General features: G+C 39.7%; 1 protein-coding gene across 1 annotated transcript in view; it reads right to left on the bottom strand.

The window, feature by feature from the left end:
- KCTD3 (potassium channel tetramerization domain containing 3) overlaps window positions 1-26,401 on the bottom strand; it is a 41,749-nt gene that overhangs the window by 3,664 nt on the left and 11,684 nt on the right. Inside the window, exons 5-15 of the mRNA XM_038761167.1 lie at window positions 25,072-25,130; window positions 24,132-24,212; window positions 22,936-23,064; window positions 21,322-21,412; window positions 15,290-15,480; window positions 8,454-8,569; window positions 5,909-5,996; window positions 5,280-5,396; window positions 3,915-4,085; window positions 1,756-1,911; window positions 504-600 (exon numbers count right to left, since the gene is read on the bottom strand). Of these exons, the coding sequence (XP_038617095.1) occupies window positions 504-600; window positions 1,756-1,911; window positions 3,915-4,085; window positions 5,280-5,396; window positions 5,909-5,996; window positions 8,454-8,569; window positions 15,290-15,480; window positions 21,322-21,412; window positions 22,936-23,064; window positions 24,132-24,212; window positions 25,072-25,130 (1,296 nt within the window). The remainder of the gene's footprint in view (window positions 1-503; window positions 601-1,755; window positions 1,912-3,914; window positions 4,086-5,279; window positions 5,397-5,908; window positions 5,997-8,453; window positions 8,570-15,289; window positions 15,481-21,321; window positions 21,413-22,935; window positions 23,065-24,131; window positions 24,213-25,071; window positions 25,131-26,401) is intronic.

Raw genomic sequence — 26,401 nt, forward strand, 5'->3', positions numbered from 1 at the left:
TTAATTCTTTTTGCAGTTGCTTATGACAGAATGTAATGAACTTCGAAACAAAGAAAATTAATTATCTTAAGAAATGTTAGTCATTGTAAGATTAGTCAACCTACAAACCACTATTAAAATTGCAGTATTAACAATTACAGCATAAAAAATCCATCTCTTTCTCCTGGACAGTCATTCAACAAACATTACTTTACCTGAACCCACTTGTTTAATAACTAAAACAAGCAAGAGGGCTCTAGGAAGATCATGGTACAAGTGTAACCCAGAGTCACAGTGAAATTTGTTGACCTACCTACCAACTAGCTTTTCCTCCAGCAAAGCTAATTTAGCTCTACAAAGTGTAGAATCAAAGGAAATTAGAGAACGGACCAATCTGTTGCTTTTCCCTCAGCAAGCTCTGCAGACCCCAACTGTATAATACTGAGAACTTGTGGAAAAAAAATGGTGCAGTCTATTTTACTTATGCCAGGTAGTAGAGTCAGACCAGACTGTAGCCAACATACCTTTTCCCAGTTGATGACAGTCTCACAAAGAGTTTGTTAGTGACAGGAACCACTTTCTGGATGAACACCTGTTGATCATCCCTCTCTCCAAATGGCCCTGTAATTAGATTGGGGGGGAGGGAAGAAAGGATGGTAAAGGCTCAAACAAAGTATTAAGAGAAGCAAACCTCTATTGTGTCTTTGGCCAAGAAGTGTGCTACAAATAGTTCCGCTGCAGTTCAGAAGGGTGGATTGTGCATATCCCAGTTCTTATCACCATGCAAACCACTTCGGCAACCAGTGTGGGATGCGGGGGGGGGGGGGGGGGGGGGGTCCCTTCCTCCCTGCAGCCCTGAAGTTGGGCTAAAAGTAGCTCCCAGTAGCTGAGAAAATAAGGCTCCAAAAAAGAGAAGGGCTGGATGTCCAAGCCCCTGCAATGAAGTCCAGAGATCATCCCATTCCCTCTGCTGGGCCCCATCCTGCTATCAATACAACCAAATCTGTGGTTTAACTAATGCTAGTACATAGGAAGGATACTGTAATTACAAAAATGCTAAGACCTCTTAACAGAAGCAGTTCCATTAGCCTCAGGCAGATCAATTCTAATGCATTCTTCAACATTTTACATCAGTGCTATAAATGTATAAAAAAGTGATCCAAAAAGGAACATTAGTTAGCCAAGAGGTTCTACAGACATGTTCTAAACCCAGTGAGAGGCCCCCTGCCTCACTACTGTAAGTTTCCCTCAAATGGGTCTCAGGAAAAACAATCTGACAGCTTCTGTTCGGAAGAAGGATGGAGAGACAAATCAAACTTCCACTCTATATGGTGTGCTGAAAGCAGACATCACCAAGTAACTGCAGAGCAGAGATATGCTACACAACTTTTAAATGGCTTACCCTTCTGATGGTTTCATACTGATTTGTTGTATATGAAAACAGATGAGCTGACCCCCTAACTTGGCTGTCTTCAGTAAATAACTAGCAATGGAAGATGCCAACTAGAAAGTGCTTTTAATGGACTGCTTAGCTTTTAAGACTGGAATTGTGCTTAGACAAGGATATACTGCCAAAATTATTTTGAAAGCCATCCATAAATATTTTCTGCCTCTGAATAATTTCCACAAGAGGAATATAAACACACCAGAAAAATGTCAAGCCCTATTTTCAAAATTATGAAATATACAAAAAATGGTAAACAGGCATTCTGCTGACAATATACGCTCCCTCAGACCTCAAAGTATGGTTACTGCTCCGGAAAATATTTCACTCACCTATGTCATTTCCCGAAGAATAGCTACCATGGCTTTCCGTTTCCTCCAAAGACAGTATCTTGAAAGATGCTAAAGGAGTAGATCCTGGCTGAGTGGAAATCATACCTCTGAATCGTGTTACTGTCCATGTCCGGACATGATTATTATCTGCACAGACTAGAAAAGGTTGAGAAGCACACAGTAAGAGTTTAACAATTACCATAATTATTATTACAAGTAAATATGTAAGAGATGGTAAAAGTTACTAAATACATCTTGCACAATTTTAAAATTACATTATTTTAGGTCAATAAAAATAAACTGATAAAATCCTAATTTTTGCCAAAGAACTGGGATGTTTGAAGTTATTTATATTTTGTCTTCCCTATGAAAAGCACTTAATTTGGAAGCTAATCAAGTCCAAAGCTTTGTTTTTTTGTAGAAGTATGCTTTGATCTACCATAAAGCTGGAAGGTTTAGTATGCAAATATGGAGGACGTTCTAAAAACAGTCTTAAGGAAGTGGAGATGGGAAAAGGGAATGGCTAGAGAAGTTCTGTTCTTATATTTTGCAAGATTCTTGTTTCTCTTGTTAAGGTTGCTTCATATGAAGCTATTGGCTTGTTTTACATTTTTCCATTTCTGCACATCGCCTCTAGTCATTTGGCTGAGTGTTCATAAGAGCCTGGGTCACTGCTGCTGTTGTCAAGAAGTACTGGCAGTGAAAAGCACTTGTCAGAACAGGAAATACTGGCAGCCAATTTATGGAAATTGTCAAGGAAAATAAACTATTGGGATCACGCTGTAAGACTTGCATAAAACCAAAAAATGAGCTATTTGAGAACAGTATTTTAGCTTTTGAGGGACTTAAAAGTTCATTTTTTGAGATCTGTGAGATGGTTGTAGGTTTTCAAATTGAATAGCTATTAAACTATGAATGGATCAAAATAAATCAGAACTAAAGATGTAGTTTTTGGTTTTAAAAAAAGAATAAAATCAGCACTCTGAAAGCCATCTTTAAGAAATCTGAAATCTTTACCCACAAATAAATTGCCTACTATTAATCTTGGGCAATAAGCTTCAAATTTACCTTTTGCTAAAAACATGCATTAGAGTCGCATCTGTACTTGCAAGTCCCAGGTTTGGCCTGAAACAACTGGCAAAAATCATGGGAGGGTGAATTGAAGCAAATAAATAACAATACCCTAACTATGCACAAGAGAGTCCTTGTTTTTTTAACCTACATCCTTGAAAAATTCCAAAAGAAGGACTGTGGACAGTCCAGCTTGGATTTATGACTGAAACTCCATATGTCAGGAGCAATTTTTTAATAGGAATAAATTTTACAAATCGGGGATGGGGCCTTAAAACAAGGTCTGATAGCCCTTTACTCTCCGAATTACCCAGAAATAAGTATTCAGTCAATCAGATTGAATAATATTGCTACAGTGGACACTTTGACCCCTCCATGGTGATTCCTGGCAATCAGGTATTGCCTTCTCCCAACCACCCCTTTTTCTTTAAACATTACTACTTGCCCTACATTGTGGCTTTTAAAAGTGCTTCCCCATTTCCCTGCAGTTCCCAGAACTAGTGCTCTGCATATAGTAAGAGCTCAATAAATACAATTGATTGACTGAGACCCCTCCTGAACTGCCCACGACCCCAGAGCTAGTGCCACAATGGAGGCAAATGTTGTACGATCAAAACTGACGTAGTATAAATTTTAAAATGTTTTAAGTGTTGTCTCAATTCAAAACGTATACTAAATACTGAAAAAGAATTGTTGCTAATATTTGCAGTAAATGGTATATTTTACTGTATTGTTAAAGTAGCAAAACCATAATGAACTTAAAAGAAATTCTTGATATTTGGGGTAAACACCCTTTAATCAAACTTTCCCTCACACAGATTAGTCTTTTCTATGTGCTTCAATATATGTAAGCTCAGGAAAATTAGGTAAAAAAAAAAGATGACTGGGTTCAATCATTGGTATATAGTGAGTGCTTGCTGCATGCAGAGCACCATACTAAGCGCTTGAAAGAATACAAATCAGTTGGTAGGCATAATCCCTGCCTATAAGGAGTTTGCAGCTTACAGCACTTAGTGAATAATAAATGCTAGAAATACAGTCAAAAAACCTTTCAAGAAAACACATTCCAACTAACAAAATTACTGTACCAGATACAAGGTGTTTCTCTGACAGCATGATCTTTGTAACAGGACTTCGGTGAACTGTGAATGTCTGGAAAAGCTGAGGACCAGATCCAACTGTTTCTGGGTGCTGCACAATAACTCTTACTGCTCCAGAACTGGTGCCATAGGCGATCTCAATCCAGTTACCACTTACACCTAAAAGAGAGTAAAAGTTGAGATATGGCAGTCTGAATTAGATGATAATGCATGGGACTATACACCGAGGCTTATTCCTCACAATCCTCCAACAGAAGCTGGTATGATTTTGTTCCAGCCTCACCGTGGTTGAATTGGTAAGGAGTCTGGGGGTTGAACCCAGGCAGAAGCGCTGCCTGGGGGCTGCCCAATTCTACGCTATTCCTGAACTGTACAATCTCAAGGAAATTGAGGCTGTGGTGGAGTATTATGGGGGGTTTGGCTTCTCTGGAGCCATCTTGGAACCTGCCTCTAAAGCAGCTTACTACTCCTAAAACAATACCACCTCATAACTATTCATTCAAACTATTACCTGCATGTGAACGATTTTATCAGCAAGGTTTATCAGTTAGGCTTATAATTTATTAACAGAAATAACACTGTGGATGTATTTTATATTTACTTCCACATGTTCATGTGCTCTACATCACGAGTACACTTCCAATTAGTCAATCTCAGTGAAATACAGTAATACATTTTGAACAGACCCACTACCTAAGCAGTTTATTCATTCAATCGTATTTACTGAGCATTTTCTGTGTGCAGAGCACTGTACTAAGCGCTTGTTTAGTTTACAGTTATGTTTACAGTTGAACAATTCTGAAGTCTGAGAAGCAGCATGGTCTAGTGGAAAGAGCACAGGCCTGGGTGTTCAGAGGACCTGTGTTCTAAACCTGGCTCCACAACTTGTCCACTATATTACCTAGAGAAAAATCACTTAACTTCTCCGTGGCTGTTTCCTCATGTGCAAAATGGGGATTCAAAACCTGTTCTCCCTCCTACTTGGACTGTGAGCCCTATGTGGGGCAGGAACAGTATCTCTACCTGATTAACTTATACGTACCCCAGTACCTAGAACACTGCCTGGCACATAGTAAGCACTTAACAAATACTATAATTATAAGTGTAACTGTAACATCCTCACCCCGTGGTTTCCAATTCTATCTCTCCCCTATCAAACACATTTCATCCCAAAAGTTCTGATTTAAGCACAATATCTAAATACCAGAATTCCTGGAAAATGATTCTTTTTAAACAAGAGATCCAACACGCATTGCCTAGCAGGAGAAATTGTGCTGAGTGAACTGTTCTTTTCCAAAATAAAAATGATAAGCTTTTACTTTAAGAAATACAAACATTCCATCACATACTAACTTGTTTTAGGTGTGAGGTAGACACTCAGGGCAGTAATAGCATCATTTGAGGGATCGTGATAAAGTTCAGTTACCAGTAGATCATTGTCCTTCATTCGCAAAGGGAATTTCTGCATATCTAGGGAAGAAAATACATTAAATTCCATGTGTACAAATGAAAGGAGGTCTGGTCACCAACTTTGTCACCACATCTGAAAATCCTCTGTTGGCTCAGAGATGGATTCCAAGCCACAAGTGGCTGCGAAGGACTGGAGAAGAGGGACTGCCATGGAAGTGGTCTGGGTAAAGGTGGATTGGGGGATCATCACTGCCATCTTGGTCCTTCTTCCACAGGACTAAACTGAGGAAGGACCCCAGGGTGCTGGCTCTGGTGGTCAGCCACAGCGACCATGCTAGAGTAATTCCCAGGGAACCAAGTGCATTAGCGCAGGCAGAACCCACTTTTCTCCCTGTGATTCTATCCACACCTGTGTGAGAGGGTGCACAGTTCCTGTGACTGGGCCTAAGTCCTTAGGCATACCTCGCAAAGCAGGCATTTTCTATGAGTACTGCAGGAACTAATGTATCTGCTGAAAAGATAGTCTTCTTTCTGAAAGCAGAGCTATATCATTTAGACTTCACTGTGCTTACCTATGTAATATATGGATCCATTGTTACAGCCCAGCAGCAGGAAAGATCCAGCAGTGTCAAAGCTAGTTATAGGGACAACATCTTGAACCTGATGGGTGATTAGATCATTATTAGAATTTTGTCTTTTGCAATTGACATTTTCCTCATCTTCAGTTTTTCACAATTTTGACTGTGTGAAACACAAGAGGGCTCTATTCAAGTGTCTGAATAACCTAGCAAGCACAAATAGGAATTAAAGACTAAGCAATATTGACCTATCCGGCTAGCAAACAAGGTGCCTTCCTGGGGATATTTTGAAAAGTCTTTATAAAGTATATGATTCTGAAACAGATTACAAAGAACTTTTCTGTGCACTGAGCAACATAAACTTAAAAAAGGATAATCTTTTTTTAGATAAACTTACAGCATGTGGACCAAGGGCCATTTAAGGGGTTGCATAGAGAGACTGGCCCTTAGGATTTTAAATCTGACACTTAATATAACCTAACTTTCTAGCCTCTTTACTTCTGCAACTACTTCTCCTGCTCCTGGAACGTACCCCAGAAATTTGTACTTGCCACCTTAATTTTGCCCAATAAGGACCATCTTTTTGAATGGGGCTACCAGGAAACCTTAAAAATAATAATGGCATTTATCAAGAGCTTACTATGTGTCAAGCATTCTTCTAAGCACTGGGGTAGATATATAAATTAATCAAGTTGGACACAGTCCCTGTACCACATGGGCTCACTGTCTAAGTAATGAGCCCTGTGGCTGAACTAGACATTGAACTAGTGTCATCATTTAACTGAAAAAAAAAAAAAAAACTTTTAAGATTGACTATAAAAGGCTTAATTTAATGTCAATAAACCTTTTCTAAATATCTCAGGTTATCACCTCATTTTGAGATAAACAGCACAACAACCTCCACTACCCTGTTAAAGTACAATACTGCGCTACAATGACTGTCTCTTTACACTTTTTCAATGTTATTCACTGGCAGAATTGTTGCTTTACGACCAGATCAGAACTTATTCAGCCAGTGTGTTGTGGCAGCCATAGAGGTCAGCCTCGGGTCGGCTCTGCCTTTTGACATTTACAAAATAGACTTTTGGAATTCATTACTCACTACCTCTGCCTTGTACCACACAGACATTCATCCGGCTATGTTACAAGGCAGGCTTCCTGCATGAATGCCCATCTTTTCCCAAATCTTGTCTGCAATCCACAAATGTATCCGTTCCTGTTGTCAGATATGGTTTTCCAGTTATACATGCACTGAATAAAAAATAGTTTACACATGAGTGTATCTCCAGAGAATGTGTCTTCCCTGTAGGGTGGGTAAAAAAGAGGGTTTCAGGACCGCATAAGATACGGAATTTTTTTCGGCTCTGCTAAAAAACAAGTTCCCCAGAGTAACCAATATTTTCTTTGAACAAATGCACTTCCTACCACAGCTATCTATTTTAAACAAGAGGAGAATTTAAAACAGTTAAGAGAAGTACTTATTTTCTTCAAAAAAAAGACCTTCCTGAGTTTGCACTTGAGAGTGAGCAGAGGAATGAAAGAAGGTGAAAGGAGATAAGAATGGAGGAAGGTTGTATAAACTCAGTGCCTTCATTTCTCCAAACTTCTTGACCCACTACAATCTGATTTTCCCTCCCTTCACTTCAAAGAGTCCACACTTTCCAAGGTCACCAATTACTCTATCTTAATCCTCCTTGACCTCTTGGACACTTTCAAAAGGATTAGCCACTCCCTCCTCCTGAAAATGAGCTGAATTTATGTTTGCCTCCTCCAGGGAGGCTTCTGTTTTATTTATTTCTTTTGCTTCTGTTACATCCCTCCAAGAGCTTAGTATAGGGCTCTGAACATAACCAGATGCTCAGTAAATACCACCGGCTGACTGGGAGACAGGGAGAAAGGAATAAAAGGAGACAGGGAGAAAGGAGTAAAAGGACAAGATGGCAGAGTAACATTTCTCAATTTTGTTGAGCACAGAGACTGGATCTGACAGGGGGCAAGAGGGATGATGGGGGCAGAATCTGACAGCTCCAAGGTGTGCCTGGGTTGCCCTTTACTTGCCCTTTCTTATCTTAGTGTTGGGTCCCCTACTGTGAGGACATTATTAGAAGAATGCAACAAATGCTGTTGAGGATGACCTAGAATGACAACACCTCACAGTAGGAAAAAGGGCTCCTAAATAAACAATCAATGGAATTTGCTTACTGTTTACTGTTTGCAGAGCATTGTACTAAGCACTTAGGAGAGTACAGTATAGTAAACAGAACTGATCACTTGTAAAATCTGTGTAATAAACAGCCCAGTTAGAACTTAGAAAAATGCTCCAACAATGGGTCACCAATCAGATCTTCCCTACAATGGAGAGGGACTGTGTTCAATCTGATTATATCCCAAGGCTTAGTACAGTTCTTGGCACATAGTAATGCTCGACAAATACCACAATTATTATTAGGTATAACCTTCTAAAAAGAACTGGTAAATAGGGCCCTGAAATGTTTCAGGTCTGCTGTAACGAGTCAAAAATTCTTAAGTGTAAACAAACCTGCCAATGCTGTGTCACAGCGTTCCAGACTCCCACTTTTCCGGTGTGACTTGTAGCAACCAGCTGATTACCAATGAAAAAGAGGGCATCTACAGGAACTCCAAGACTGAACACGCCTATAAAAAAGAGAGAAGCAGATGAGATTTGATTCCAAGTAAATCTGTAACTCCAGAATACATCTCACTGGTATTAGAGCTACACCTGTGGCTGCACAAATGTAGGAAGCTTTACGCTTTTGATTAAGGCTGAATGAAGGAAACATTTTTCACAAAAGATTCAGAAATTGTGCTTCAACCTCGGTTCTTATAAGACTGCAGAATTGAAGAACACTAGTTCTTCATTTGTCAATGAATACACAAACATAGAAAACATATTATGAAACACTTTTGAAATTATATTCTGACGTGCCACCAGTCTAGAATTCCTTGAGTAGATTTTGAGGGAGTTCAAGGAATGTTTGCCCCTTTTGAACCAGGACAGCATATTAAAACTGTAAAGCTCAATACTAAAGTTAAAATATGTTCAAACATTCAAATTATACTGTGATCAAATGTATTCTCTCCCTTTAGAAACTGTCATGATTTAAAATGTACAAACAATGTGGATATAAAGTTTGGGATTTTTTTTCCCCCACAAAATAACATCCTAAAAGGCAGGGAAAATGTGAATTATACATCACTTGAAAGTCTATTAAAAGTTCTATTTCACAATGTAACACACAATTCATATCAAAATATTGGCATCATTTCTATTATCTGTGAGGGCAATGATGCATGAATAAAAATTCAGTGTATTATGTAAGGATAACACAGAGGCAAGTAAATTACATTTTCTGTCTGGCCCTCCAGAGTGTAAACTCCTGAGAGTAAGTTTGAAAGTGGGGATTGTTTTTGTTGTTTTTTTTATAATCTCCAAGAATTTAGTTAAGTATTCTGCACACAAAAGATGCTTAAATACTGTTCGAACTGATACTGAATATGATATATTCCATAAAAAATAACACTACAAGGATTATATCTACCAGACCCCGCTGTGGAAATGCCATGAATAAACTATTTGTCAAGGATGGTGGCATCCAGAAATGCTCATACCACCTGAAAGAATGTATATCAGTTATGGGAAGAAACCGCAGTGCAAAATGAACATAAAAATCTTGGAAAATAATCTGGTTCATGGTATTCCACAAATCATTACCAACCATCAACAGCACACATTAGCCTCAGATCTTCCCTCTTTTTTAATCCCTACTTTCACTCTGTTGTCAAATCCAGTTAGCTTTTCCTCCACAGAATTCCCAGGATCTGTCCCTTTCTCTCCATTGAAATCGTCACCAAGCTGGTCCCTAACTTGTCGCAACACATGTTAACAACTGCAGCAGCCGCCTTCCTCATCTTCATGGCTCAAGTCTCACTTCCTCCTCCTCCAGTTCACACTTCATTCTCCTGCTGGACCATTTTTCTAATATGTTACTCTGCCAAGTCCTCTCTACTCCACATAAACCGCCAATGGTTACTATTCTATAAGTATTCTATACTACAGAAGCAGTGTGGTTTAGTGGAAAGAGTACAGGCTTGGGAGTCAGAGGTCATGGGTTCTAATCCCAGCTCTGCCACTTATCAGCTGCGTGACTTTGGGCAAGTCACTTAACTTCTCTGTGCCTCAGTTACCTCGTCTGTAAAATGGGGATGAAGACTGTGAGCCCCACATGGGACAACCTGATTACCTTGTATCTTCCCCAGCACTTAGAACAGTGCTTGGCATATATTAAGTGCTTAACAAATAATAATGATGGCATTTATTAAGTGCTTACTATGTACAAAGCACTGCTCTAAGCACTGATACTACACCTCCTCCTAATCTCTTGCCGTGACCTTTGGCCTATGCTCTGTCCCCTACCTGGAATTCCCTCTCCCCTCAAATCCAACAGATCTCCCCTCTAATTACACCCTTCTAAAAAAAAAAATATCACATCATCTCTAAGAGGTCTTACCTGATCATTCATTCATTCAATCGTATTTATTGAGCGCTTACTGTGTGCACAGCACTGTACTAAGCGCTTGGGAAGTACAAGTTGGCAACATATAGAGACGGTCCCTACCCAACAGCGGGCTCACAGTCTAGAAGGGGGAGACAGACAACAAAACAAAACATATTAACAAAATAAATAGAATAAATATGTACAAGTAAAATAGAGTAATAAATATGTACAAACATATAAACATATATACAGGTGCTGTAGGGAGGGGAAGAAGGTAAGGCCGGGGGGATGGGGGGGGAGGAGAGGGAGAGGAAGGAGGGGGCTCAGTCTGGGAAGGCCTCCTGGAGGAGGTGAGCTCTCAGTAGGGCTTTGAAGGGAGGAAGAGAGCTAGCTTGGCGGATGTGCGGAGGGAGGGCATTCCAGGCCAGGGGGAGGACGTGGGCTGGGGGTCGACGGCGGGACAGGTGAGAACGAGGCACAGTGAGGAGGTTAGCAGCACAGGAGCAGAGGGTGCCAGCTGGGCTGTAGAAGGAGAGAAGGGAGGTGAGGTAGGAGGGGGCGAGGTGATGGAGAGCCTTGAAGCTGAGAGTGAGGAGTTTAATGATTAGTTTCTACTCCCCTCAGGTTTTATCACCCCTCAACATGGGGGTTACCTGACCACCTGAGACCTCACAACCTCTTGCCGCATTTGTGTATTCATTTTAATAATAATAATGGTATTTGTTAAGCACTTGCTATGTGCAAATCACTGTTCTAAGCGCCAGGGAGGTTACAAGGTGATCAGGTTGTCCCACAGGGGGCTCACAGTTTTAATCCCCATTTTACAGATTAGGTAATTGAGGCACAGGGAAGTTAAGTGACTTGCCCAAAGTCACACAGCTGACAGCTGACGAAGCTGGGATTTGAACACCTGACCTCGGACTCCAAAGCCCATGCTGCTTCTACCAAGTCAAATGTTTAGTACAGTGTCCTGCACATAGTAAATGTTCAATAAACCCAACTCACCTAGACAGCCTCCTTTCCATTTTTTCTCCTATCCGTAAATTATTTCAGTGTCTGTCTCCCCTGCTGGAACATAAGCTCCTTAAAGACTGTGACTATGTCTATAAAGTCTTTTATACTCTCCCAAGCATTTAGTACAGTACTCTACACACAGCAGGTGCTCAATAAATACTGCTGACAGACTGAACTTGGACAAAAGGTAAAAGTCTGGCTCAGATTTTTAAAAATGCACAAATACCCTGAAAATCCTAGATTTATATGGAATCAGTAAGGCAAGCGGGCTAAGAAACAATCGTGTCATTTTGAAGCATACAGCTAAGAACCTGTTTCACTTTCTAATCAGTAACAGGGCTCGTTACATCTGAGTGCTTTAATCAGGATGCAAAGCAAGTTTTAGGGCAACACTTAGCATTACAGGGTCTATGGAAAGAGGCAATAAGAAAACAGGGCAACAACTAGAATTGATTACTCCAGAGAAGGATGAGGTTCAGGGAAATCAAGAGAGACAGCTTGAATGGTCTCAAGGAATTTAAAGTGTCACTCCTGCTTAGGCTGAAGCATCTTGACGGTCATCCTCAGGGATGTGATGGTACAAGTAATGACAGGCTCCTGCCTTAAGGGGCCCCTTTGGTAAAATACTGTTTATAGCAGCAATCCAGCCGCGGTATCTTATGTAACTAATATTGAAGGGTTCTCAGCCTCCGGGAGAGCTCTATCATGGAGATGCCAGGCCTCGCAATTTTCTCAGGATGGTGTTGTCAGTTTCTGAAAAGTACTTGTAACAACCAATTGTTTCTTATACAGGACAGAAAACAAAATTCTGCTACATTATCCACCTATCATGACAGAGCTAAAATATCCTTTGCAAACACAGGCTATGCAATTGATATTTATAGTATTGTTTAAGTAACTTTGTTTCATTGAAATGCACAGCACATTTGGCAAATTCACAATTATTAAAAATTATTTCCCACATTTTTATGGTATTTATTAAGTGCTTACTATTTGCTGGGCACTGTTCTAAGCACTGGGGTAGAAATGAGGTAATCAGGTTGGACACAAGCCATGTCCCAAATGGAGCTCAGTCTTAATCCTCATTTTATAGTTGAGGTAACTGAGGCACAGAGAAGTTAAATGACTTACCAAGGTCATATAGCATACAAGTGGTGGAGCCAGAGTTAGAACACAGATCTTTCTGACCCCCATACCCATGGCTCCATCTACTAGGCTACGCTGCTTCTCATTCAATATAAAAAAGATTTATTCAAATGATTAACCTGGGCCTGTAGGTACTATGAATGACATTGGTAACTTATGAGTTTGTCTAGATCCTTGTACAACTTTCATTTTATGAGTATTTATCAATTTGCCGCAGTTCAGTGCTTCCTGCCTCAAAAATTAATTACATTTAAGGATAAGTAAAATTACCCAGCTTCTTAGAAACAAAAGATGAATAGTAAAAGTACTTGTAAAACTTCTCTATTCTTTCAAGAAAAAACGCTCCTTGCCACCTAAGGTATTAGAAAACTTCAAAATAAAGTGAAATAATTTCACGCAAAAAAGCACAAAAGCTGTAAGATTAACTTGTTTGTTACTAAGAATAATTGGAAAATATAAAGGAGGGCAGGGACCTCTTCAACTTTACAGTTAAGTTGTTGACCCAGTTCAAATAATGACCAACAGAAAAAAAATTAAGCCTGATTTCCATTGCTGAAAATGCAAAAAATGAATTTACAACATCAAACCAGGGAAACCACATTAATACTCTCACAATACAGATACCTAAACTATTTGGGTATTTTATATCAGGGAGGAAAAAACACCAAAGTATCTTTTTTCCTGTTTGTTTAGTAGCGTTCCTTGAAAATGGACAGCCAACAGGATTTTTTGTAACCTCATGAGGTTTTCTCCCAATAGATTTAAAGAGTTTAGGTGCAGGAAAAAAGTCAAAACAGAAATGCATTACTACTTGTCACAAAACGTTTCTCACCAAAAAAAGTTCGTAGTTCTAGAGGAGTTCAAAATTAAATATCATAAGCCCAAAAACATATCTAAGAAGGTGGCACAAGGCGTTATTTTCACTACTGCATATCACATAAATTGAATTCCTAGAGTGCTTGGGAACTCTGAACCCCTTTTAAATTCTGACTCAACTGTACACAAAGAACAAGAAGTAACACATTAGACAGCAAAAAGTAGATGCAAATGAGTGAAAGAGTTGGTGGCTATTTGACTGATGAACGGATTGGAGACTAAGTCTTTTGAATCTAGGAGAAACAGCTAACCCTGTTAAACGGTCTAGGATGGAAACAAAGATGGATTAAAGCAATCATTCCATAGTACTTATTGAGCACTTATGGGTGTAGAGCAACATTTCTAGACATTGAACATAGGCTCGGCCCTCAACAAATTTATTACTTAATGGCTGAGAGGCCCCAAGCTCCTAATACTTTCACAAATCATTGGAGTTTTTCTCCATTTTAGAAGTACAGATCACATTTTAAGAGGACCTTAACTTCATGGATGTGTAATATTTGAAGAATAGGGGTGGGGAGAGGGAGTTGAGGATACAGAAAAGGTGAGAAAGAGGTGGGAGGAAGGGGAGTTGGTTGTTACAGGTGGAAAATAAACATAAGCTTGAGAGAAGTGAAGAGGGAGCAGCATGTGACTATAGCCAATATAAAAGATCAAAGAGTTGCTGGAGAGTCTCAAGTCAACTGGGAAGAGTTTTTGCTTGATGTGGAGGGTGATGGGGAGCGTTTGGAGGCTTTCAGGAGTGGAGAGGTACATCCCCTGAATAGTATTCCAAAAAGATGATTCATGGAGCAGTACGTAATGTTAGACTGAAGGGGTGGAACTGGCTGGAGGCAGCCAACGAGGAGGCTGGTACAGTAGGATAACTGGAATATGGCAAGAATTTGGATCAGAGTGATAGCTGTTTGGGTGGTGAGAAGTGGAACCAAGAATGCTGAGGAGGAGGAAAAACTGGCAAAATTTGACAGCTGACTGAATTTGACAGAGCTTGGACAATCTGTATGCAATATTCCTTATAATGACATAATAATAATGATGGTATTTGTTAAGTGCTTACTATGTGCCAAGCACTGTTCTAAGCGCTGGGGTAGATACAAGGTAATCAGGTTGTCCCGCGTGGGGCTCACAGTCTTAATCTCCTTTTTACAGATGAGGTAATGAGGCACAGAGAAGTTAAGTGATTTGCCCAAAGTCACACAGCTCTTACATCATTGTCCACTACCAAATTAAAACATATGCTCTGTTTGAAAATGATCTCAACTGTAATCTGAGAGCACTTTACACTTCTGAAAAAGTATATGTTCCACATTTATACAGAAATGTCAAAATTAATCATTTAAGTTTTAGGGCTCTTCGGTTATATTTTATTTTTCTAGATAGGCAAACAATCTCCAAATTGATATTCTGAATTGAAGCAGAGAAAAGAATGAAAATGAGGGTTTCTTTTTTAATTCAAAAAGGAAAGCTAAAATTTAACCATAGAAAAGAAAAGGCAGTAATTATCTTTCTACAAATATTGAGGAGTAATTGATGTCAGCTATCAGTGGTAGAGGAAGAAATAAATGAACACTTGCGTTCAATTACAACTCGATAATGAGAGATATTCCAAAGACTAATAAATGACAGATTCTGAATAGTAATTACAAGATCCCCCCAATGACTCATCATTACTAATAAAAAGTTTTTGGGTTTTTTTTCAAAATCAAGATTAAGAGCACAGAAGCACAGTAACAATCACAGGAAACCTAGTACTTGCATCACTTCTAAATAGCTACGAATCATTTACCCGCTTACATAAGTTTAGGCCAACACATTTTCCCACCTATTTCACTGCCACTGCCACCATCTTGAATGCTCCATAAGATAATGCTACTTTCTGAAGCAACTGCCACCATCTTGTCTTTGTCTCCATGTGGACCTCCAACCACTTTTGCATTCAAAGCCACTCGTTCAATAGTCCAGTCCAAATATGGACTTGTAAACACTTGCTGCCATCCCGAAGATTCTTTAATTCTGTAAAAACAAAGGAAAAAAAAAAGGGAGGAAGAAGAAGATAAGCTAAGTTAAGACACAAATTTACAAACAAGGGGAACATACTCATTCTACAAGTCTTGGTGAGCTTTTTTCATCAGTTTAATAAAATGAATTAAGGTTGTGGATAAAAATTCATTAAACCTGGATAGAATTTTACCAGAAAAACTACAAATTCAGAAAACCCCATAAATACCTGCCTTTAAAATCACAGCTCTACACTTTCCTGAATTCAAGAATTGGGGGACATTTTTAAAGGCAAATTTATCTGAGACACTTAAAAGAACTCCCCACATATACGTAAATCTTTTTAGAACATGCTGAAGTAAAGCTTAAGAGAGGATAGGCTTGATTCAGAATTTGTGGATTGAAGCTATTAAATAAATTTCTCATTATGCTTTCCTTAAACTTGTATGGATTATTTGTTTTGTCACCAATTTGTGGTGGCCTTGATTTATTTTTTTCAAAATACAATACAAGTTAGTGGCTATATGTTCATTTTATTTGTCTAGAATACACAGGTCCCAGGTTTTAATTGCATGAAAGGGATTGGGGCTTTTAAGAGGGGAGTGGGGCTTTTAGGCAGGGGAGAGGGTGGATGGAGCTTGGTAGTGTCCTGCAGGCTTCTTAGAGGTAACATGTCAAAAAGACATATTGTGGATCTTTGTGTTCCCATCTGGAGACTTGTAAGCAATCTAAAATGAGCGAGCTATGGATCCATAGCTGGAAACCACGGGATAATGCGCTCCATAGGTCCCATGCAAAACAACATTCCAGCATCCCATTTCAGTCCATTTCCTGTTCTGTTTAAGGACAGGAGAGAGTCTATTTAGTTGCCTAAAGTGCTCAAAACATCATAATGGACACAGGTGCTGTGTGATGAGCATATTATGCTGCTGCCATGAATTTGGAAGTTCACTAATATAGGAGTAAAAACAGCTCAAGTAATTGATGATAATTTTTTTTTTTACAAAAAAGACTGAAAATGGTATATACTTTCATAAAAGGTGTTTGCTCTTCATGTTTTGGATAGAATGCTGTTGGGGAATGTTCTTTTGAAAACACGGTCTATCTGAATAGAACAAGGCAATGTGGGCAAACACAGTTACACACATGTGCCCAGAGCAGGTCAAGGCCCTCCTACTCCAATGAAAAGTTTTCCTTAACACAGCTGATCATACCTCACAGGGAAACAAGAGCAGAAAAAAATAAAAATAACAATGAATAGACCACAAAAGACAAACATGACTAAGATGCATAGATGTTTCCATGCTTTAAAAAAAGTCCAATAAATTATTTAAAATGCAATTTGCTCCCTATTAAATTTGAAGCTTCAGATCTTGATGCTAACGGAGCAATCCAAAGAAACAAACCCATTTCCAGGGTGGCACAACCTAATCCCAAACACCCCCGGGATGCAGATGCCTGGGGTCAGAACTCTGTTCAAGTTCATCTGGAATCAGTCCCTATGACCTGCTCACACCTCTAGTTAGGGTCAGTCATCTTCAGAGACAGGAGCTCGGGAGGCTGGACTGTCCTATTTTGAGGACAGAGCTGTTGGGCATGAGACAGGAGGAAATCTGATGTTTATTTGTTTTTTCTTAGAAAAACAAAGTCAGATAAGAAAAGTATGTAGCAGAATAAAAACACTGAAGAGACAGCTGCAAAGAAATATAGACAGACTAATGCCTTTCCATTTTGATGTGGAATTTTTTCTTCCAAACCTAAGGTATTTTCCAAGGCAAAAATATGGAGGAAAAATTGTTTGGTCTTCAAGCCTATGAGGCAGAACTGAAAGAAGCTCAACAGAAAATGTCAAATGTTCCAGCATAGTGAAGCCTAACCTTAGAGCTAAGCTACTCACACGTTGCACTACCACATATTTCCCAGGACAACAAGCCTCAAGGAAGAGCTTCCAGAAGTAAGGCCTAGAGGGACTGATAACATCCCTGGAAAAAAGTGGGGAGAGTGGGTGATAACAGAGAGGAAAGAAGGATGGATGGTTTCGTGCTACTAATACCACCATCCCTTTGGAAAAGTATACAAAGGACAAAGTTCCCCTCTAGCCCATGCAAGAACCTAAGTATTCTCAGGGTAATTCCATACCTGTATGGTTTCTGCGTGGGCACTGTTGGACTTGCATACTGTTGGACTTGCATAAGCTTCACTGTCAGCAGCAGCATCACAATGCATTTGTTCCAAATCCGATGATCTTTACTTCTAAAGCCCAATTATTTCCATCTGACTTTTCAATCCCTCCCACAAAGTAAAGTGGCTATATTACAAAGAATGGAAAATATCCACGGCAAGGGAAAGTATGTGTTTCCCCAAAGGATTCATAGATGGAGCACTAAAATAAACTTTAAGCAGGGAATGTGCAAAGTGAAAAAAGTCTAGTAACATGGCTTGCCAACTGAAAGGTTACATTCTTTCACACTTTCTTAGTACATTACACTGCAGTTTACAAAAATATCACACTTGAAGACTAAAAAAAATACACTAGACTGTAGCTATTTCCAAGCCTTACTGCACATCTCATAATTGTGAAAAACAAAACCCTTTATAAATTGTATATACATTCTGAAAATGGCAAATCCAAACTTAAAAAGAATGTTTTTTTTTGAAATACAATGAATCCATTTAGGATCATCATTTAACTCAGATTGTAGGACAGGGACTGGGTCTGATCTAATTGTCAAGTATCATCCTCAGTGCTTATCACACACTAAGTGCTTAATAAATACCACCATTTACTTTAGGATTTATATTTATCCAACCAATTTAAAGGTTGTTTTCTATCTTCTGGATAGACACAGTAATGTAACTTTGTGAATAAAATCACAAGAATATGATAAATGCCATTTGGGGATCAGATCAATCCAGTATTATTTCAGTGGCTAAAGGGAGACTAGAAGAAAAGTGTGATGGTTATCTTCCTTACCCTCTAATTGTGGTTGGAGATGTTCATTTCTTACCTTTTTCTTCTAATCTCTGTCTTCCCCTCTACTAACCTCATTATGGACTTCTCATCCATGAATTTATCCTAATGCTTTCTTGAATCAACTGCTAGTTTCTGTCCACACAACTTTCTTTAGTAAGGAGCTTGAACCAGATGTTAAGCACCAGCAGAGTGAAGTGTTTTCACTTGTTCTGAACCTACAAATACGAACTGTAGGCTTCAATATTGAGTCAGGAAGAAGCACACTTGCAGACCCTCATGAGAACAAATTGCTCCCTGCTACCTGAAACCTGGGAGGGAAGCAAACAGTGTGGAGGGAGGGACTCCATCCTAATCCTCAACCATTCAGCTGCCTTCGACACTGTCGACCTCCCCTTCTCCTGGAAACATTATCCAACCTCGGCTTCACTGAAACGGTCCCCTCCTGGTTCTCCTATCTGCCTGCTCCATTCTCAATCTCTTTTGCAGGCTCCTCCTTTGCCTCCCACCCACTATGGGAGTCCCTCAAGATTCAGTTCTGGGTCCCCTTCTATTCTCCATCTATACCCCCTCTCTTGGAGAACTCATTGCTCCCATGGCTTCAACTACAACCTCTATTAGGATGGTTCCCAAATCTACATCTCCAGCCCTGGTCTCTCTCTCTCTCTGCAATCTCACATTTCCTCCTGCCTTTGAGACATCTCTACTTGGTTGTCCTGCCGTCACCTCAAACTTAGCATGTCTGAAATAAAGCTCATTTTCCCACACAAACCCTCTCCTCCCAATCTTCCCATCACTGTAGATAGCACCACCATCCTTCCTGCCTCACAAGCCCATAACCTTGGCATTATCCTCTCATTCAACCCACATATTCAATCTATCACTAAGTTCTGTAGCTTCATCCTTCGTCGTTAAAACCTATCTTTTCCTCTTTATCCAAACTGCTACCTCCTTAATACAAGCACTTATTCTGTCGCGCCTTGATTACTCTATCAGCCTCCTTACTGACCTCCCTGCCTCCTGTCTCTCTCTACTGCAGTCCATACTTCACTCTGCTACCCAGATCCTTTTTCTACAAAAACATTCAGTCCATGTTTCCCCACTCAAGAGCCTCCACTGGTTGCCCATCCACCTCCACTTCTTACCATCGGCTTCAATACACTCAATCACTTTGCCCCCACCACCTCATTCATTCATTCAATCATATTTATTGAGGGCTTAGTGTGTGCAGAGCACTTTACACCTCACCTCGCTGCTCTACTACAATCCAGGCCACACACTTTGCTCCTCTAATGCAAACTTACTCACTGTACCTTGATCTTGTCTATCTCACTGCTGTCCTCTGCCTTTGACCTGGAACGCCCTCCCTCTTCGTATCTGATAGACAAGTACTGGTCCCACTTTCAAAGCCTTATTGAAGACATACCTCCTCCAGGAGGCCTTCCCTGATTAAGCCCTTATTTCCTTTTTTCCCACTCTTTTTTGCGTTGCCTTGATTTTCTCCCTTTATTCACCCTACCCCACTCAGCCCCATGCCTCTTAGATCCACATCCACAATTAATTTATTTATTTTGCTGTCATCATAATTCTGGATTCTTAGTATGTTTATAAATAGTACTAAGCTATTCCTCAAACTGTGACATGATTTTAAAATATGTCCTTTGGCCTTTCAGCTTCTAAATACACCTGTCACAACTACAATTGAATAAATTAAATAGTCTACATTATGGGCATAAAATGTAGAAGCTGATAATTTCAACATAAATATCGCACTGGTAATTTCAATGAAATCAAATGTTTTCCATCATACCTATGAATCACTAGATTGTACACTCAAAAGCATGAATTTAACCTTTTACTCTATTATGTCCTCAGTAATAAAAACAGTGTGGTATTCATTAAGCACTTATTATGTGCTAAGCACTGTATTAAGAGTTGGGGCAGATACAAAATTATCTAGACTGCATATGGCAGATAATAAATGCCATTGATGACAATGAAGCAGTTTTTTATATTATTTTCATACTATGTTCTTTCCCCATTTATTATCCCTTCGTCTACCTCTCCCATTTCCATTCCTTACCCAATTTCACTTCTTTTCTTTACACATCCTGCATAGAATAGCAAACCTTAAAAATACGGGTGTGGAAGTGCATGAAGGGATGAGAATAAGCCTGGAAGTTTCCCAGCAGGCTTAGAGGGTGGAGAGGGGAAGTGGAGAGACATGATGGATGGGAAAAAGCCCACTTCCTACTGCTGCTAATCGACATCAACGGTGCCCATAGATACTCTTATAGGTTAGGATCATTCTATGAATGTGCCCCCTGGTGAGTAAGATTTTACACAAGCTTAGCTACGCACAGTCCTTCACTTCCAAAAATGTCAGCAACTAATCCATCCCTTGCTTCAATTCTCTCCTGTCTCCTTCCAGAAACACGTGTTTCCACAGTTCACAGTTCCCTGCCAGTCTTGCACAAGGCCCAGCTAGGTCAAACAAAACAGACCTGAGCAATGGAGAGAGAAAAGGAGTGACTGATGAGAGCCAGCACTAGCCCCCATACATCTCATGTAAATCATCTCTGGCAATGGCAAGGAAGAACAGAAGAATTCATATACGTCCATGCTATTTGAGACAATAGGCTGTTTATTTTTTTTTTAAAGCAACATTTATCAGCTTAGTGGTCTTTCTAAGAGTAAGATGTTCCAATCAGCCCAGTGTAGAAAGTGCAGTTTGTTCCCTTTGCCTATCAGAAAAATGCTCAAAAAAATGCAAGAAAACATTGATAGTTACAAGCATTGTGATTTTATCAACAAAGTTGCATTAATAACTAAGAATGAGAAACTATTAATAACTGTAAGAATGAGAAACTATAGATTTCTTATACCTGTAACAAACAGCGAAGTGGGCATAGGCAGCTACAATCCAGTTATGATGACCGGCTACTATCAGCACTTTCCGTGGGTCCACAGGAAATCCTGCCAATGGAGTAGCAGAAGAGAAATCAGCCAGCTTGGGTTAGACCCCTTGGAAAATATATTCAGCTGCAAAGTGAAAATTAGCTCTCAAATCAAGACCCAGGGCAACTGTTCTAAAATATCTAAAATCTTTTCAACTTTTTAGTGTCTCTCTCCTAAAAGAAGGTAGTCTCTTTTTCCTCAACCTGCCAAAGCCTGGGAGAAACCCACCAGGCCACAATCAATCATATTTACTGAGTGCTTACTGTGTGCACAGCACTGTACTAAGCACGTGGGAGACTACAATATAAGGCAGACTGAAATTGCCTTCAAAAGATTTAGAACATTGGAACTGTCTGTAGCTGTTATATCACTCATGACTTTGGCTGGAACAAAGAGTTCTTGAGAAATGTTCCCCAAAAATCAATAATGAACTGCTCTGCTCACCTCTTTTTTTATCTTCTCAGTGCTACAAACCTGCCCTTCCACTATAAACTGTCACAGACCATGTCCACTAATGTCTATGAAATCACTTCTGGGGCTTAGTATAGGGCTTTGCATATTATAAAGCTTGCTGGCGACAGTGTGGTCTGATGGGGAAGAGCTGTGGTAGTCCCAGCTCTGTCCCTGGACTACTGGGTAAACTCAGGTAAATCACTTACCCTTTCTTTGCCTCAATTTCCTCATCTATGAAACACCAATCCCTATCTCAGAGGTATCATTGTAGAAAAAATGAGGTTACGGGAAAGTACTTTGGAAATATAAAAGCCGTCTCAACAAATTTGAGGTATTAGTATTATGAAATGCTAGTGGTATGATAATAATAATAGTATTTGTTAAGTGCTTATTATGTTCCAAGCACTATTCATTCATTCAATCATATTTATTGAGTGCTTACTGTGTGCCGAGCACTGTACTAAGCGCTTGGAAAGTACAATTCGGCAACAGATACAGATAATCCCTATCCAACAACAGGCTCACAGTCTAGAATGGGGAGACAGACACCCAAACAAAACAAGTACACAGGCATCAATAGCGTCAGAATAGATAAATAGAATTATAGATATATACACTATTCTAATGACAGGGGTAGACACAAGACAATCAGGTTGAACACAGTCCCCCCTGTTCTACATGGGACTCACAGTCTAAGGTGGAGGGAGAACACACATTTAAACCCCATTTTACCAATGAAGAAACTGAGGCACAGAAAAGGTGTCATAGCAGGCAAGTGGCACAAGTGACAGTAAAATCCAGCATCCCCGACTCCCAGGCCCATACTCTTTCTACTACAGGCCATACTGTGGTAAAGACAATGGTTTCAAGAGATTAGAAGCTAGCTTCACAAACCCCATTTTCAACACAGAACAGTCTCCAGGACTATCCAGGTCCACAGTTCATTGTGTTGACAGTTGCTAATCCACAGGAAAGTAAGCAAGTGATATTAAGCACTTGTCAAAAATTATACCATGAATTAAAGAGAAAAGGAAAGGAGAGAAAGAAAAAAACAAAATAAAATGAAAAAGACAGAAATCTTTCCTCACCTAGCTTGACTGTCTCTTCTCCCGGTCCAGAGAAAACAGGCTGAGCACTACTTCCTTGCACTTCCCTGTCACAATTCTGCCCCGTTCTGGGATCAACAGGCGCACTGCTTATTTTGCGACACGGAATGCCTTTAACAAAAGGGAAGGAGGAGATTTTAATGCCGTAGGTTCACTCTGGGAAAAACGTAAAGATTTCTGAATCAGATCCCTTTACTTTTGGCAAGAATACTTCATTTTAGTAATGTGTACTCCGTTTATAGTCAACACAAATTATACCGATAATTTAATCTAATATTACAGATCCAGAGTCATGGCCTAAACAAGTAAACACAAAAATATCATACAAGTCATGAACATTTCAATTTTAGTCCACTAGCAATAACAGGAAGCCTAAGATTCAGGTACCATACTCAAAGCACTACTCTAGGCACTTAAGGAACATTAAAATAGAAGTCAAATTCATGATCCTTCCCCCTAGGTAGCACCCAAGCCTACGGGGGAGACCAGAAGACATAATTCAGGGGATGAACCAAGGTTGAGAGACGATAAACACACAAGTGAATAAATAAATGAATGAACTAATACTGAGGGTGGGGTTGAAGGAATGGAATGACCAAGAAGGAAAGAAAATAAATCAGGGAACGCTTTCTGTTGCAAGTGACTGTTGAACCAGGTTTTAAAAGAAAATGACAGGTACAAATAAGGATTGGCAGATAAAAATAAATGGACACAGAAAATTCAAATCAAGTACTAAATGGAACCTGTTACAACTGTTTAAGTTGCTACCACTGCCATTACCTCAATCGTTCTTTACGTTTTGTCACTGCACAACATGACAAATGATTTTCTATGGATAAAGATGAAAAATTCACAAACTTTCTACTGTCTCTTTTTCTGCCTTCCACCAATTTGCTGAAAGGTAGCAGAGTTTTACTGTGCATCAATGAGTAAAATAATATATATATACATTTTAGACAAATATAACCACAAGTTATAAATAAATATAACTCACTTGTAAGGCAGGGATGGGATTTTATTTTTCCATAATGCAATTAAGTCCCTCAGCCACCTCTGTTTATGCTAAAGGTCTTGCAGAGAAGCAATCACTAACTCTAAAGTTAAATCTTCATTTTTCCATATCCACACTATCATAAGGAACAACAGATAAAGGGCAAAATGAAGGGAGATGGAAATACCTGGCGGAGGCAGATAGCCATGAAAGAGCACACTGCCACATGATGAGCGCTCCAGTTCTTCACACAACAGGAGTCTTCTTACTAAAAGTGTTTTAGAACAAAGTAGAAGCAAAAACAAGAAAAGCACTCAATCTTTATTATTTCTTGTTTCAATGGACTGGGGAATGAGGAAAAAAAAACTACAGGACATGAATTCCCAGGTCATATCTTCATGAAGCCAATGTGTTTTTGAAAGAATGTTTCAGTAGAAACTGCTGTTTCTGTCATGAGCTCCTAAGGAAAAAGTCTAACACTCACCGGTACCTATCAACAACAGTATCTCAGATGTAAGTTGAACCGTAGGTTACCTCTGAACCTGCCACAGGGAGTCTGATGTTCCCACATCTATCTGACCAATAGAAGCACTCTAATGTCACCTTAATGCCCCAGCTCTCTGCTCCGCCCAGCCCCACCAACTCACTGCCCCCCGCTCAACCCTGAGTGACTTCAGGGATCATCCAAAAGACAGACAGGTTAGAAGTGAAAGAAGGGAACAGGGAAAAAGGTTTATATTTGAGCCAGTCAGGATATATAGGAAGGGAAATGTGCATCACACATCTGATGTCTTAGCTACACCCAATCCATCCTTACCTAGCACCTCCCATGGGAAACATGCTGAAGTGAAGCAGAAAATAACAAGTGCCCAAATTCCCTTTTGGTAAACTGCAAACAAGGCTTGTATCCTTAAATCGCAAGCTAGATCTGTTAATGGTCTTGTAGTCTGTCTTGGGCAAACTCGATGACAGAGTTACCAGACATTTCTATTGTCTTATGATAACTGAAGAAATTAAACACAAGAGATGATCAGCATAAATGTGGTCAGAGGATAAGACCCGATTTCTTGTGGCTGAGCAGAGCAAAGAAACAAGTCATCACCATAAAATTTTCCTAGGAAACATACCTATTGGAGTGATTCCATAAAATTCTGCTTCATGCCTGAGAACATTAATACTCACTCCCCTACAAAAAGAGGAAAAATAGAAGTCTATTTAGGATCAATTCCATATTTTTAAACAAAATTAAAAGAATATTTTCTGCTAATGTCCTAGAGCTACAAAAAGCTAGTATAAAAGTCAATAGCTTATTCTCCTCAATTCTTTCTAATGTCTTGGTTTGGAAAGCTATACTGTGCCCAAACTTTCAAAATTCTATTCCCTCTCAGAATAACCAGTTCCTTAAGGACCTAAAAATCAAGAGCATCTGAGTACTAGATGGAAAATGATGGTCAGGGGCTTCTCTTGGAAGGTTGCAGAAGTTAGTAAGAAATCCACAATGGAGATAGGGACTTTAATAAAGGGCTGAAATCAGCCCATGAAAAAGGCCTCTAACTTCCATGAAATAATACCTTCCGCAGAGATTTCAACCTTGGATATACTCTGGGAGCCAATGTTGTTTCTGTCCAGAAGCCCCTCTCTGAAACAGGACATTCCTACAAAAGCAGTCCGACTGCTTCTTGTGCTGCTTCCGCTTTCTTAAAGGATAGACTCCATGGGGCCGTCACCTTACATCCTGGTCCCAAGAGTCCTCCCCATGAAGTCTGCCCCACTATACCAGAAAAAGACAGCCACAGAGAATGGGTAACTGACTCTTTTTAGGTTAAAATGATGGAGATGCAATTGAGGTGTAAGTGATGGGAACAGAGTAAATGGTTTATACAATTTTATTTTCCTCAAGTGTTATATAGTCTCACTGAATGCTGTAATCTCCTTTCCTCTGAAATGCTAAGTTTTTTGTAGGACTATCGCACAGAAGAGCCATGGCAATAGCCTGCAGGGAGTTACAAACTCTGATACAATGCTAGACGAGCAGAGGAGTTTTGTGGTTGCTTTCCAGGCGTAAGGTGAATGTCTCTTGGAATGTTAAGTAGTTGTTTAAAAAACGTTAAAAACAGTGACTTTTCAGGTGGGGAGAGTGGCTAGTACAGTTTTGGCTGGTCCGTGAAAAAGCAAACTTGAAAGCTTCTGGACCCTATCTATCAGCCCATGCATTGCACATGGTTCACACTGTCTGCCATTCCATCTTCAAACGTGAAGAACAGAGGTTTGCATCCAGATCTTCATTTTCACTAGGGTAGTCTGCTTAACTGCAACAGCAATTGATCTCTCAAATGGATCGGCTTCCAACACAACAGTAACAAAAATACCTATGTACTTTCTGATCTTGTGTGAAGGCAAACAATACTACGTCTGTCAGGGAGTGCTAACTAAATGGGGCTGTAAATTTTCAGATTA

The sequence above is a fragment of the Tachyglossus aculeatus genome, chromosome 19 (genome assembly GCF_015852505.1).
Source record: "Tachyglossus aculeatus isolate mTacAcu1 chromosome 19, mTacAcu1.pri, whole genome shotgun sequence".
In the NCBI taxonomy this organism is placed as follows: Eukaryota; Metazoa; Chordata; class Mammalia; order Monotremata; family Tachyglossidae; genus Tachyglossus; species Tachyglossus aculeatus.